The sequence below is a fragment of the Rutidosis leptorrhynchoides genome, chromosome 7 (assembly GCF_046630445.1).
Source record: "Rutidosis leptorrhynchoides isolate AG116_Rl617_1_P2 chromosome 7, CSIRO_AGI_Rlap_v1, whole genome shotgun sequence".
Classification (NCBI taxonomy): domain Eukaryota; kingdom Viridiplantae; phylum Streptophyta; class Magnoliopsida; order Asterales; family Asteraceae; genus Rutidosis; species Rutidosis leptorrhynchoides.
Window position 1 is genome coordinate 98,143,064 of NC_092339.1, and position 15,391 is coordinate 98,158,454.

The window sequence follows — 15,391 nt, forward strand, 5'->3', positions numbered from 1 at the left end:
GATTTACATTATGCTTTAAACTCTATAATGAAATAACTATAATATATTACAATAAAACACGTATATTTAACAAAACAAGCTTACAAATTTCTTATTTAATTTTTCATAATCTATGTTTTGTAGTAAATTTAACAGTTTTTGTTATATCTTCGACCAAGATCACACATTCTTATGAATATATTTTAATTTGTCATGTTATATTCATTTTTACTATACTACGTTTTTATTTTAATCGCATATTAGAAAATATTATAACAAAATTAAAATATCCATTGGATATCCATTAACCCGCTTAATCCACTGGATATGAATATGGATGGATGACCGAAAACTTAATGGATATGAATATGGATATGGATGCACAAAAAATAAATGGATATGGATGTAGATATGGCGTCACCCGATCCATATCAGATCCATTGATATTCCTAGAGTGTTGTCGTATCCATATACTTTTATAATATTAGATCATTGATTAATATTCATATCCAAAAGGTAAGCATAATATCCATTGGATATCCAATAAAACGTTATAAAAGTTGTAAGGTTTTTCCCTGTTCGGGTTACCCGGGAAGGGCGAGTAATCCGACCCCATACTCTAGTGTACGCAGCCCATCAGGAATACTCCCTGGCTGTTTCCAACCCTTCCCTGGCCACCCCAAGAATTGAACCTGAGACCTCTTGCAAGGATCTCAGGGCCCCAACCGCTTGGGCTACCTTGGGATGATTTAAAGTTGTAAGGTTTTCCCTGTTCGGGTTACCCGGGAAGGGCGAGTAATCCGACCCTATACTCTAGTGTACGCAGCCCATCAGGAATACTCCCTGGTTGTTTCCACCCCTTCCCTGGCCACCTCAAGAATTGAACCTGAGACCTCTTGCAAGAATCTGAGGGCCCCAACCACTTGGACTACCTTGGTAAATTGATTAATTTATAATATTTCTTAATTTATAAAGAAAACAAAAAACTGATCAAAAATAAATATGACATGATTAATTAAAATCCAAACACTAGAACATGTCATCTTTGTCGACGATAGAAAGTAATTTTTATTATTTACTATGTTTCACATAGATCACGACAAATGTGATTGTGTAATGTGTATGAATGTTTGGTTAGCTATACGGTATTCATGTAGCAGGGAGTATATCATATAGCGAATTAAGTATTAGGAATATGATTGAAAATAAAATGCATGTGTAAAGTGTTGCGTAATATATATATATATATATATATATATATATATATATATATATATATATATATATATATATATATATATATATATATATATATATATATATATATATATATAGGGGAGATCAAGGGATAAGTGGTATTTTTGGGATAAGAGGATAAGTAAAATGAGATTTTTATATCTTTTACATTAGAGCTCCAATTTTTAAAAAAAAAAAATATTTTCGTAATCTACTGACATTGTGTAGATTCATAAAAGTTTTTTTTTTTTTTTTTTAAACAGGAGCTTAAAATGCATCTGATGCATGTTAACGTTTTTTTGAGGTTTTTTTTTAGGATTTAGCCCGAATTAGAGTAAACTCGTTCTAAAACCCTAATTTCTAAACCCTAAACCCTAATTTCTAAACCCTAATTTCTAAACCCTAACCACTGTTTTTTTTAATCAAGAGTCATTTTTTCTTTGTTTTATGTTAAGATGCATCTGCTGCATGAAAGGCAGTTAAAATGCATCAAACAGCGGATAACATGCGTCAGATGCATATTAACGCTCCAGTTGGAATTTTTTTTTTCTGAATCTACACAACGTCAGTAGATACCAGCAAATTTTTTTTTTAAAATCGGAGCTGTAGAACTCAAGATATAAAAATCACAAAATCACTTATCCCCTTATCCCACTTATACCCACTTAGCGCTGGATTTTTTCCCTATATATATATATATATATATATATATATATATATATATATATATATATATATATATATATATATATATATATATATATATATATATATAAAGTAACCAATTGGGAAGAAACAGGGGTAAGCAAATTTTTTTTTTCGTTTTTTAATTTTTTTTCAGGCATCAAAATCACACGAAAATATGAACATTTAAAAAAGACACTTCGTGATGAATGTTATTATTTAGGCGGGAAAACGATCGACAAAATAACATTCAAAATAATATTAATCGTGAAGAATATTAATCTTCGAACGTTTTTTTTCCATGTTTTGTGAAGTACTTTTTGTCAAAATTTAGCCCGATTTAGAGTTTAGAGTTTAGGGTTTGATATTATGGGTTTAGTCCCTAAACCCAAAACCCTAAACCCAAAACACTAAACCGTTCGTGTTAAAAACCCAATCTAAATCCTAAATCTAAACACTAAACCCCGAATTTCTAAACCCTAAATTCTAAACTCTCAAAATACTCTCGAAAAACACGATAATATATATATTGTTATATATTATTTCTTCGAGCATTTTTCTGCCAAAATAAAAACATTTATCACAAAGTGTCTTTTTAAATGTTCATATTTTCATCCAATCTATAATGTTCGTGAACAAAGTTTTTTCAATAAACGAAAAAAAAATTACTTTCCCCAACTTCTCCCAATTGGTTACTTCCCTAAAAGTGATTCCCTCTTGATTGAATATATATATATATATATATATATATATATATATATATATATATATATATATATATATATATATATATATATATATATGTATATATATATATGTAGTGGTAGGATCAAGAGGGAAGTAACCAATTGGGGGGAAGCAAATTTTTTTTTTTTTCATTTTTTGAAAAAACTTTGTTAACGAACATTATAGATGGGATGAAAATATGAACATTTAATAAAGACACTTTGTGATAAATGTTTTTATTTTGACGAAAAAACGCTCGAAGAAGTAATATATAACAATTATCGTGTTTTTCGAGCGTATGTTGAGGTTTTAGCTATTGGGGTTTAGATATCAGGGTTTAGATATTAGGGTTTATAGGGTTTAGATATTAGAGTTTAGAAATTTAGGGTTTAGGGTTTAGATTTAGGATTCAGATTGAATTTTTAACACGAACGGTTTAGAGTTTAGGGTTTAGGGTTTAGTGTTTTGGGTTTATTCCATAAACCCAAAACACCAAACCCCAAACTCCAAACGCTAAACCCTAAACTCTAAATCGGGCTAAATTTTACTTCACAAAACATGAAGAAAAAAAACGTTCATATTTTTCACGAACAATATTATCTTGAATGTTATTTTTGTCGATCGTTTTACCGCCTAAATAATAATAACATTCATCACGAAGTGTCTTTTCTAAATGTTCATATTTTCGTGTGATCTTGATGCCGGAAAAAAAATTCCAAAAAAAACGAATTTTTTTTTTCTTCCCCCCGATTGGTTTTACTTCCCCATTAATCCTGCCCTTATATATATATATATATATATATATATATATATATATATATATATATATATATATATATATATATATATATATATATATATATTGTTTTAATCAAGAGGGAATCACTTTATGTGTATTTCAGGTGTTAATACATTTATCAATGGATGTAAATTTTCATACATATCATATATGTTTAATTTCTATCCATTTTTGTATTCATATCTACTATTCACTCACTTAGATCATCCATATCCATTATTAATAAAGTGGATCAAGATAATATTCATTCAATTGGGTTTAATTGGGTAATCATTGTCGTCCCTAGTTGAGTTAGTGACAAATAGACATGAGAAGAATTCAAAAAGCTTAACTTTTTAATCACGAAAAATAAAAATAATGAGCGACAGTTCTTATTCGGGAAATGGATATCTAATTCTTTCTTTTCCAAAAATGTGAACCTATATAAATAACCTAGTAATTTTCATCCAAAATGAAAGAACTCTTTGAAAACGACGATTAATACTTCCCGACTAACCTTGCAACTAGAAAAATCAAAAACCAACCCAACCTTTAAAAGCTATCTACATGCGAGCTGAGCCAAACAAACAAGCAGGAACAAACACACGAAGATCAATTAATATATAGTTCTTGGGACTTGAACTCAGCTCATCCTTAAAAGTTCAAAGTGGCTAGCTTAGTTTCTAAGAGGATGACAAGCACTGATCTAGTGACGAACGTACATTTGTTAGAAAATGGTATGATTTGATTGTCCGGATTGATTCTTGAATTGTGTATTCACTTCCTCTATAAAGTATTTCGCCCCACTGATTACCTATGTTTCACAAAATCTTTATAAAGATAAGACAAGAACGCAATTTGTGTTTTTGACAATGAAATCATAAATCAAGTTATCAGAGAAATGGATATTTTGTAGATTATGTATGTGTAAAGCAAATGTACGTCCAAATTTTTTTTTTATCAAAATCTGTTTTTTTGGCAGTTTAAAGTGAAAGGGTACTCTTTATTTTTTGGCGGGAAAAAACTGTTACACGAAAAGGTATAAGTTTTGGCTCGAAACCCGGAGGCATCTTTTCAACATAATGTATAGTTTTTAGTGTATTGAGTTAACTCTTATGGACGTGAACTCCATACTCTCCAAACCCGTTAATAGGTATAACTCGTTAATCATTGGTTTCACGTAAATCACAACTACCTGAAATGATTATTAGATATTAAAATCACCAACAACATTGTCACGTAAAAAAATGTAAAGTGGTGAATGAGAAAAGTATTCAAAATCAAAATAATAAGTTTCCATTTGTGTTTGGGACATCACCGAACATAGCAATGTTTGAATTTTCATCGACTTGTTCCTCAGCTCAGTTTTAGACTTGGTCAATATCTAATTCTTCCAAGTTAACCGTTTCGGTGTTTGGAACGTTGCACCGCACAACAACAATATGATCGGCATTTAATCATTTTTGCTTGTCTTTAAGAATGTTTCATGAAACATAACATGGGAATGGTAACTTGTACTGAACTTCACATAGAGCCTGAAATCATCTTGTCTCTATCTCCTTATATATATATATATGCCACTTCATCCTAATTCACATTACCACTCATTTATGTCATCTGACCGGTTGCTTCGATGAGATATACTTCAAATTATTATAATTATTAGTTAAATTAATATAGATTATCTAAAATGAGGTTTCTTAATTGTGAAACAAAAATTATTTTGATTTTCAAATTCAACACAAATTTATGACGCCTAATCAATGTTTGATGCCCAGAACCGTCACCTATGGAGTCGGGTACCATGGTCGATTTTGTGTATGTGTATGTATACACATACATTATCCATGTATACATCATGTAAGCACAACAAAGAAAACTAGAAACCATGGGCCTTAGATGTCTCTAAGGAGGTGTACCAATGTAGGGTAAGCCCAGATAGAGATCGAGGTATGAACACCTTGCTTACGATATACATGCCCCCACACTCCACATGCTTTTGCTCCCCCTCTTCTTTAATATTAATATTCTTAATATACCATCCCTTATAAATACTTACCTTTAATTCCACTTTTTCAAACCAACAACAGCAGCTAACACATTCATTCTCTTCCATTAATAATTAACAATGGGTCTTAGAAAGTCACACAATAATAAACAAACTCAAGCACTAGCTCTTAAGAAAATCATCAAAAGGTATTCAAGTTTTGGTAAGAATAATGACGGCGTCATTCCAAACGACGTACCAAAAGGACATTTCGTTGTATATGTTGGTGAAAGGAGAAGTAGATATATCGTACCAATATCGTGTTTGGACCATCCAACGTTTCAAGATCTATTACATAGATCAGAGGAAGAATTCGGATTTCATCATGATATGGGCATAATTATTCCTTGCCAAGAAGTTGATTTTTTGTCATTTTTCACCTTGATTTCATGATGAATGTCTTACCATTTTGGCAAGAAGGTTCCTTTTGTGGGTGCTCAATTTTTTTTTTTTTCTTTTTTACATTTTTTCTCAAGTGTGTTTGTGTTTGAACACCCATGGAAAAATAGTGTCAATTATGTACATAAGAAAAAGTTTTTTTTTGCATGAGAGATAATCCATTATTCTTGCACTATTTTTTCATAGCTCATGCATATATGTTATACGTATATTGTATATCATGTTATTTTATACTCCGTATTAGTTTTCATTACAATTACCAAGTTAAATTCTTGTCCTACTTTAAGAATCATTATATACTCCATAACAGAGTAGCTGGTTACCGTTCTTTTGAGTGTCCGTAAGGTCTTGATTTCGGGTCTCACCTTGTCTCGATTTAGGTGTTTAGCAGAGTAGATGAAACTGTTAAATAAAGAGTATGATGACAAAAAACTTGGAGCTTTTTTTCTAAACGCTAGTTCGTATTAGTTTTTTCCCTCCATTAAAAAAGCTTTAAACTTTTTAACCAACAAAACTTTCTATTAGATATAAGCATTTTTATAAAAACTAGAAATTAAAAACTGTAAAAAACTTTCAACCGTACATACCCTTAATATTCATTTTAATTTAACATGGATTACGTTTTCGGTTTATATTAGTGCATCCAATTAATACATCTCCAATTGTATATCTTGGATCCATATTATTAATATTGTTATTTAGGCATCATAACGAATTATAGTTACGTAGTATACAGATGAAGTAAAAATGGAATACCGTTCATTTGCATGGATGTGAGGATGCATACCAACTTAAATCGTCACCTAATTAGTACATATGTTTTATGCATCATTGTTACACTCAAATATGTATCCAAATCATATATGTGGTTGAAAATGGTATGCATCCTTCAAACACAGATATGCATTCAAACTGAATATATATCTAGTTGAAACCGGTGTGCATCCTTCATACAAGGATATAATAATTTATGTCGGTTGGGTTTATTTGTTTGCTTTCAGTAAATTATACATAGTGAAGCAAATGGCCATAATATGTTGTTTACAAGGAATAAGACCCTGAGCAAGTTAGATTTCAATCTAAGTGTAACAACTTGTGTTACTTTTTTTAGTTCTTGTTAGTGTGCTATAATTTTATGTTTTGAAATATATTGTTATGAATAATACGAGGAAGAGTTGTGGCATGACTTGAACAAGACGTAGGGGTGTGCGCTTTACTGCCGATAATTGTATGCGATGACGATGGTTATTTATTACACAGTCAGTTTACATAGGAAAGTATTACAGGGTTTAAAACTTACCAACAGTCGGCTATTCCAAAATATTAAACGGTTACAAACTTACCATAATTTACATCCAAAATATAGAAGCAAAACAAATATGCCAAAAGCAAACTTATAAAGAAACACCTTAACATCATAACAATGATGATAAGTGCATAGAAGGAAATATGCATATGACAGTAAAAAAATAGGCAAAATGTAACAAAAAAACACATTGCATAAGACCAATGTAAACATGGTCGTCTACCTTCAGGTTCAATGGGTATCAATGGTTCACTAAGCGACCAAGATTGATTAGCTGCACTTGAAACACACCGAGGTTAATAACAGCACTACATGTTTGTGTAGGTGCAACTACAATTTTAAGATCAGACAAATAAAAAAATGAGAAAGCATTCAGTAGGCAATAGAAACCAATACTAACAAAGTTACGATAATTTAAATGCCTAAATTATATCAAACACTAACAGAGACTACACACTCGCTTTTTAAGTTAAAACCAAAGCAGGTACAACTAATGCTAATTACACAAAATGTTATTAACATGACGTTCATACATACAACCATGTCAAAAAAACTGCACAATAAACGTATATCTAAGTAGGTTGCCATTTTTTCATTCACATTTTCCCCTCGATGAACTGCTGACATATGTTGGCACAAAAGATGTTAGTATGTGATTGTTAGTGCGTTGTAAAGGTGGGGTGTTTACATTAGAGGAGGTATAAAACCCTACCCCTTCTATCTACGAATCCAGGCAAGTAAATCTTGTTGCCAAGACGCAATAACAGAGAACAGTCTTACTTTGAATGTAAGAACATTTGTGTCTCCAAGTTTATACCTGGCAATTCTGCAATTATGAACAAATTCATCAACTGATTAAACAACTACGATAACACAAAACCTAGGCTAAATATGAAATAAAAACTATATACATAAATGGAAGCATACCTCATAATTAAACACTTCAAGACTATTCTCGAGAATAGAATGGCAAATCTGATCATTGCTAGTAGATAACTGCATTGTGGAGATAGAAGCTAACATTCCTATTTTAAAAAGATAAAGAACCGAAAAACAAAACATTACGAAGAATAACATATACTCTAAATTACCCTTAGTAGTATCTGCATCATAATAAGCAGACGAATTATCAGTGATTAGAAACCCAGAAGCCACTGCTGCTATTTATTATAATATGACACAACACGGGTAAATATCAACATGTTACGTTATAATTGATAGCAACAAAACACAAAAAACTAACACACCTTTAGAATTATTACCATCAATAGCAGCCCCAGCAACTTAAGATGACGTGTGAACAGAAAAAGAAGCACAATGCAGCTCACTACCAAAATCTTCAGACAATCCAACAATAGACAATGATTCATATAAATTCGAACTCACCATACGATTACGATATCTTAATATATCTATAATAGCCATTTGTCTAAAAGATACAGATGATACGTTCGCAACAAAAGCATTGTGATCAAGCATAAAATGGTCCAAGGGGTTCGGTTCATGCGAGATCAACAATAAAGGTGGGTTTAAGGGTTTTTTGAGTTTAACTCTCCGGTCCGAAGTGCCGTGAATAACCCTTGTAAGTAACTAGAAGGGGGGGGGGGGGAATAGTTACTTAATGTAATTTTTAAAACTTTTTCGATTTAGAACCTGAGATTGCTATAGTGCGATTTGAATAGTTTGTTCACAAGTATAATAAATAAGTAGATAAGAGATGAGAGAACAAACATGGAGATTATAGTGATTCGGGAAGATGTTAACTAATATTCCTTAATCCACTCCTAAATTCTAACGAATTGAGAGTTAGTTTCACTATGATGCTCCAAACTCGGTGGAGTGTCCGGATACAGCACTAGCTCCTTGATAAGACGTAACTTATGAACCCTTACTGAAATGTCCCGTTCTTATTGATTAAAAACGTTCCATATTAATTGATTTCGTTGCGAGGTTTTGACCTCTATATGAGACGTTTTTCAAAGACTGCATTCATTTTAAAACAAACCATAACCTTTATTTCATCAATAAAGGTTTAAAAAGCTTTACGTAGATTATCAAATAATGATAATCTAAAATATCCTGTTTACACACGACCATTACATAATGGTTTACAATACAAATATGTTGCAACAAAATAAGTTTCTTGAATGCAGTTTTTACACAATATCATACAAGCATGGACTCCAAATCTCGTCCTTATTTAAGTATGCGACAGCGGAAGCTCTTAATAATCACCTGAGAATAAACATGCTTAAAACGTCAACAAAAATGTTGGTGAGTTATAGGTTTAACCTATATATATCAAATCATAATAATAGACCACAAGATTTCATATTTCAATATACATCCCATACATAGAGATAAAAATCATTCATATGGTGAACACCTGGTAACCGACATTAACAAGATGCATGTATAAGAATATCCCCATCATTCCGGGACACCCTTCGGATATGATATAAATTTCGAAGTACTAAAGCATCCGGTACTTTGGATGGGGCTTGTTGGGCCCGATAGATCTATCTTTAGGATTCGCGTCAATTAGGGTGTCTGTTCCCTAATTCATAGATTACCAGACTTAATAAAAAGGGGCATATTCGATTTCGATAATTCAACCATAGAATGTAGTTTCACGTACTTGTGTCTATTTTGTAAATCATTTATAAAACCTGCATGTATTCTCATCCCAAAAATATTAGATTTTAAAAGTGGGACTATAACTCACTTTCACAGATTTTTACTTCGTCGGGAAGTAAGACTTGGCCACTGGTTGATTCACGAACCTATAACAATATATACATATATATATCAAAGTATGTTCAAAATATATTTACAACACTTTTAATATATTTTGATGTTTTAAGTTTATTAAGTCAGCTGTCCTCGTTAGTAACCTACAACTAGTTGTCCACAGTTAGATGTACAGAAATAAATTGATAAATATTATCTTGAATCAATCCACGACCCAGTGTATACGTATCTCAGTATTGATCACAACTCAAACTATATATATTTTGGAATCAACCTCAACCCTGTATAGCTAACTCCAACATTCACATATAGAGTGTCTATGGTTGTTCCGAAATATATATAGATGTGTCGACATGATAGGTCGAAACATTGTATACGTGTCTATGGTATCTCAAGATTACATAATATACAATACAAGTTGATTAAGTTATGGTTGGAATAGATTTGTTAACAATTTTCACGTAGCTAAAATGAGAAAAATTATCCAATCTTGTTTTACCCATAACTTCTTCATTTTAAATCCGTTTTGAGTGAATCAAATTGCTATGGTTTCATATTGAACTCTATTTTATGAAACTAAAAATAAAAAGTATAGGTTTATAGTCGGAAAAATAAGTTACAAGTCGTTTTTGTAAAGGTAGTCATTTCAGTCGAAAGAACGACGTCTAGATGACCATTTTAGAAAACATACTTTCACTTTGAGTTTAACCATAATTTTTGGATATAGTTTCATGTTCATAATAAAAATCATTTTCTCATAATAACAACTTTTAAATCAAATTTTATCATAGTTTTTAATTAACTAACCCAAAACAGCCCGCGGTGTTACTACGACGGCGTAAATCTGGTTTTACGGTGTTTTTCGTGTTTCCAGGTTTTAAATCATTAAGTTAGCATATCATATAGATATAGAACATGTGTTTAGTTGATTTTAAAAGTCAAGTTAGAAGGATTAACTTTTATTTGCGAACAAGTTTAGAATTAACTAAACTATGTTCTAGTGATTACAAGTTTAAACCTTCGAATAAGATAGCTTTATATGTATGAATCGAATGATGTTATGAACATCATTACTACCTTAAGTTCCTTGGATAAACCTACTGGAAAAGAGAAAAATGGATCTAGCTTCAATGGATCCTTGGATGGCTCGAAGTTCTTGAAGCAAAATCATGACACGAAAACAAGTTCAAGTAAGATCATCACTTGAAATAAGATTGTTATAGTTATAGAAATTGAACCAAAGTTTGAATATGATTATTACCTTGTATTAGAATGATAACCTACTGTAAGAAACAAAGATTTCTTGAGGTTGGATGATCACCTTACAAGATTGGAAGTGAGCTAGCAAACTTGAAAGTATTCTTGATTTTATGAAACTAGAACTTTTGGAATTTATGAAGAACACTTAGAACTTGAAGATAGAACTTGAGAGAGATCAATTAGATGAAGAAAATTGAAGAATGAAAGTGTTTGTAGGTGTTTTTGGTCGTTGGTGTATGGATTAGATATAAAGGATATGTAATTTTGTTTTCATGTAAATAAGTCATGAATGATTACTCATATTTTTGTAATTTTATGAGATATTTCATGCTAGTTGCCAAATGATGGTTCCCACATGTGTTAGGTGACTCACATGGGCTGCTAAGAGCTGATCATTGGAGTGTATATACCAATAGTACATACATCTAAAAGGTGTGTATTGTACGAGTACGAATACGGGTGCATATGAGTAGAATTGTTGATGAAACTGAACGAGGATGTAATTGTAAGCATTTTTGTTAAGTAGAAGTATTTTGATAAGTGTCTTGAAGTCTTTCAAAAGTTTATGAATACATATTAAAACACTACATGTATATACATTTTAACTGAGTCGTTAAGTCATCGTTAGTCGTTACATGTAAATGTTGTTTTGAAACCTTTAGGTTAACGATCTTGTTAAATGTTGTTAACCCAATGTTTATAATATCAAAAGAGATTTTAAATTATTATATTATCATGATATTATGATGTACGAATATCTCTTAATATGATATATATACATTAAATGTAGTTACAACGATAATCGTTACATATATGTCTCGTTTCAAAATCATTAAGTTAGTAGTCTTGTTTTTACATATGTAGTTCATTGTTAATACACATAATGATATGTTTACTTATCATAATATCATGTTAACTATATATATAACCATATATATGTCATCGTATAGTTTTTACAAGTTTTAACGTTCGTGAATCACCGGTCAACTTGGGTGGTCAATTGTCTATATGAAACCTATTTCAATTAATCAAGTCTTAAAAAGTTTGATTTCTTAACATGTTGGAAACATTTAATCATGTAAATATCAATCTCAATTAATATATATAAACATGGAAAAGTTCGGGTCACTACAGTACCTACCCGTTAAATAAATTTCGTCCCGAAATTTTAAGCTGTTGAAGGTGTTGAAGAATCTTCTGGAAATAGATGCGGGTATTTCTTCTTCATCTGATCTTCACGCTCCCAGGTGAACTCGGGTCCTCTACGAGCATTCCATCGAACCTTAACAATTGGTATCTTGTTTTGCTTAAGTCTTTTAACCTCACGATCCATTATTTCGACGGGTTCTTCGATGAATTGAAGTTTTTCGTTGATTTGGATTTCATCTAACGGAATAGTGAGATCTTCTTTAGCAAAACATTTCTTCAAATTCGAGACGTGGAAAGTGTTATGTACAGTCGCGAGTTGTTGAGGTAACTCAAGTCGGTAAGCTACTGGTCCGACACGATCAATAATCTTGAATGGTCCAATATACCTTGGATTTAATTTCCCTCGTCTACCAAATCGAACAACGCCTTTCCAAGGTGCAACTTTAAGCATGACCATCTCTCCAATTTCAAATTCTATATCTTTTCTTTTAATGTCAGCATAGCTCTTTTGTCGACTTTGGGTGGTTTTTAACCGTTGTTGAATTTGGATGATCTTCTCGGTAGTTTCTTGTATAATCTCCGGACCCTTAATCTGTCTATCCCCCACTTCACTCCAACAAATCGGAGACCTGCACTTTCTACCTTAAAGTGCTTCAAACGGCGCCATCTCAATGCTTGAATGGTAGCTGTTGTTGTAGGAAAATTCTGCTAACGGTAGATGTCGATCCCAACTGTTTCCGAAATCAATAACACATGCTCGTAGCATGTCTTCAAGCGTTTGTATCGTCCTTTCGCTCTGGCCATCAGTTTGTGGATGATAGGCAGTACTCATGTCTAGACGAGTTCCTAATGCTTGCTGTAATGTCTGCCAGAATCTTGAAATAAATCTGCCATCCCTATCAGAGATAATAGAGATTGGTATTCCATGTCTGGAGACAACTTCCTTCAAATACAGTCGTGCTAACTTCTCCATCTTGTCATCTTCTCTTATTGGTAGGAAGTGTGCTGATTTGGTGAGACGATCAACTATTACCCAAATAGTATCAAAACCACTTGCAGTCCTTGGCAATTTAGTGATGAAATCCATGGTAATGTTTTCCCATTTCCATTCCGGGATTTCGGGTTGTTGAAGTAGACCTGATGGTTTCTGATGCTCAGCTTTGACCTTAGAACACGTCAAACATTCTCCTACGTATTTAGCAACATCGGCTTTCATACCCGGCCACCAAAAATGTTTCTTGAGATCCTTGTACATCTTCCCCGTTCTAGGATGTATTGAGTATCTAGTTTTATGAGCTTCTCTAAGTACCATTTCTCTCATATCTCCAAATTTTGGTACCCAAATCCTTTCAGCCCTATACCGGGTTCCGTCTTCCCGAATATTAAGATGCTTCTCCGATCCTTTGGGTATTTCATCCTTTAAATTTCCCTTTTTTAAAACTCCTTGTTGCGCCTCCTTTATTTAAGTAGTAAGGTTATTATGAATCATTATATTCATAGATTTTACTCGAATGGGTTCTCTGTCCTTCCTGCTCAAGGCATCGGCTACCACATTTGCCTTCCCGGGGTGGTAACGAATCTCAAAGTTGTAATCATTCAACAATTCAATCCACCTACGCTGCCTCATATTCAGTTGTTTCTGATTAAATATGTGTTGAAGACTTTTGTGGTCGGTATATATAATACTTTTGACCCCATATAAGTAGTGCCTCCAAGTCTTTAATGCAAAAACAACCGCGCCTAATTCCAAATCATGCGTCGTATAATTTTGCTCGTGAATCTTCAATTGTCTAGACGCATAAGCAATCACCTTCATTCATTGCATTAATACACAACCGAGACCTTGCTTTGATGCATCACAATAAATCACAAAATCATCATTCCCTTCAGGCAATGACAATATAGGTGCCGTAGTTAGCTTTTTCTTCAATAACTGAAACGCTTTCTCTTGTTCATCATTCCATTCAAATTTCTTCCCTTTATGCGTTAATGCAGTCAAGGGTTTTGCTATTCTGGAAAAGTCTTGGATGAACCTTCTGTAGTAACCAGCTAGTCCTAAAAACTGGCGTATGTGTTTCGGAGTTTTCGGGGTTTCCCATTTTTCAACAGTTTCTATCTTTGCCGGATCCACCTTAATACCTTCTTTGTTCACTATGTGACCGAGGAATTGAACTTCTTCCAACCAAAATGCACACTTTGAAAACTTAGCGTACAATTCTTCCTTCCTCAATACTTCTAACACCTTTCTCAAATGTTCACCGTGTTCTTGGTCATTCTTTGAGTAAATAAGTATGTCATCAATGAAAACAATGACAAACTTGTCAAGGTATGGTCCACACACTCGGTTCATAAGGTCCATGAACATAGCTGGTGCATTAGTTAAACCAAACGGCATGACCATAAACTCGTAATGACCGTAACGTGTTCTGAAAGCAGTCTTTGGAATATCATCTTCTTTCACCCGCATTTGATGATACCCGGAACGTAAGTCAATCTTTGAATAAACAGACGAGCCTTGTAGTTGATCAAATAAGTCGTCGATTCTCGGTAGTGGGTAGCGGTTCTTGATGGTAAGTTTGTTCAACTCTCGGTAGTCGATACACAACCTGAATGTACCATCTTTCTTCTTGACAAACAAAACAGGAGCTCCCCACGGTGATGTGCTTGGTCGAATGAAACCACGCTCTAAAAGTTCTTGTAATTGGCTTTGCAGTTCTTTCATCTCACTGGGTGCGAGTCTGTAAGGAGCACGAGCTATTGGTGCAGCTCCTGGTACAAGATCTATTTGAAATTCAACGGATCGATGTGGGGGTAATCCCGGTAATTCTTTCGGAAATACATCGGGAAATTCTTTTGCAATGGGAACATCATTGATGCTCTTTTCTTCAGTTTGTACTTTCTCGACGTGTGCTAGAACAGCATAGCAACCTTTTCTTATTAGTTTTTGTGCCTTCAAATTACTAATAAGATGTAGCTTCGTGTTGCCCTTTTCTCCGTACACCATTAAGGGTTTTCCTTTTTCTCGTATAATGCGAATTGCATTTTTGTAACAAACGATCTCTGCTTTCACTTCTTT

General features: G+C 32.8%; 1 protein-coding gene across 1 annotated transcript; it reads left to right on the forward strand.

The window, feature by feature from the left end:
* The first annotated feature begins 5,525 nt into the window (after positions 1–5,525).
* LOC139858369 (auxin-responsive protein SAUR50-like) lies at positions 5,526–5,868 on the forward strand. Its single transcript, XM_071847219.1, has one exon. It carries the CDS (start codon positions 5,532–5,534, stop codon positions 5,841–5,843), a length of 312 nt encoding a protein of 103 aa, XP_071703320.1. The 5' UTR covers positions 5,526–5,531; the 3' UTR covers positions 5,844–5,868.
* The last annotated feature ends 9,523 nt before the right edge of the window (positions 5,869–15,391 follow it).

What these genes read in the sequence shown, in the direction of transcription:
- LOC139858369 (XM_071847219.1), top strand. Translation starts at nt 5,532, where the DNA reads ATGGGTCTTAGAAAGTCACACAATAATAAACAAACTCAAGCACTAGCT.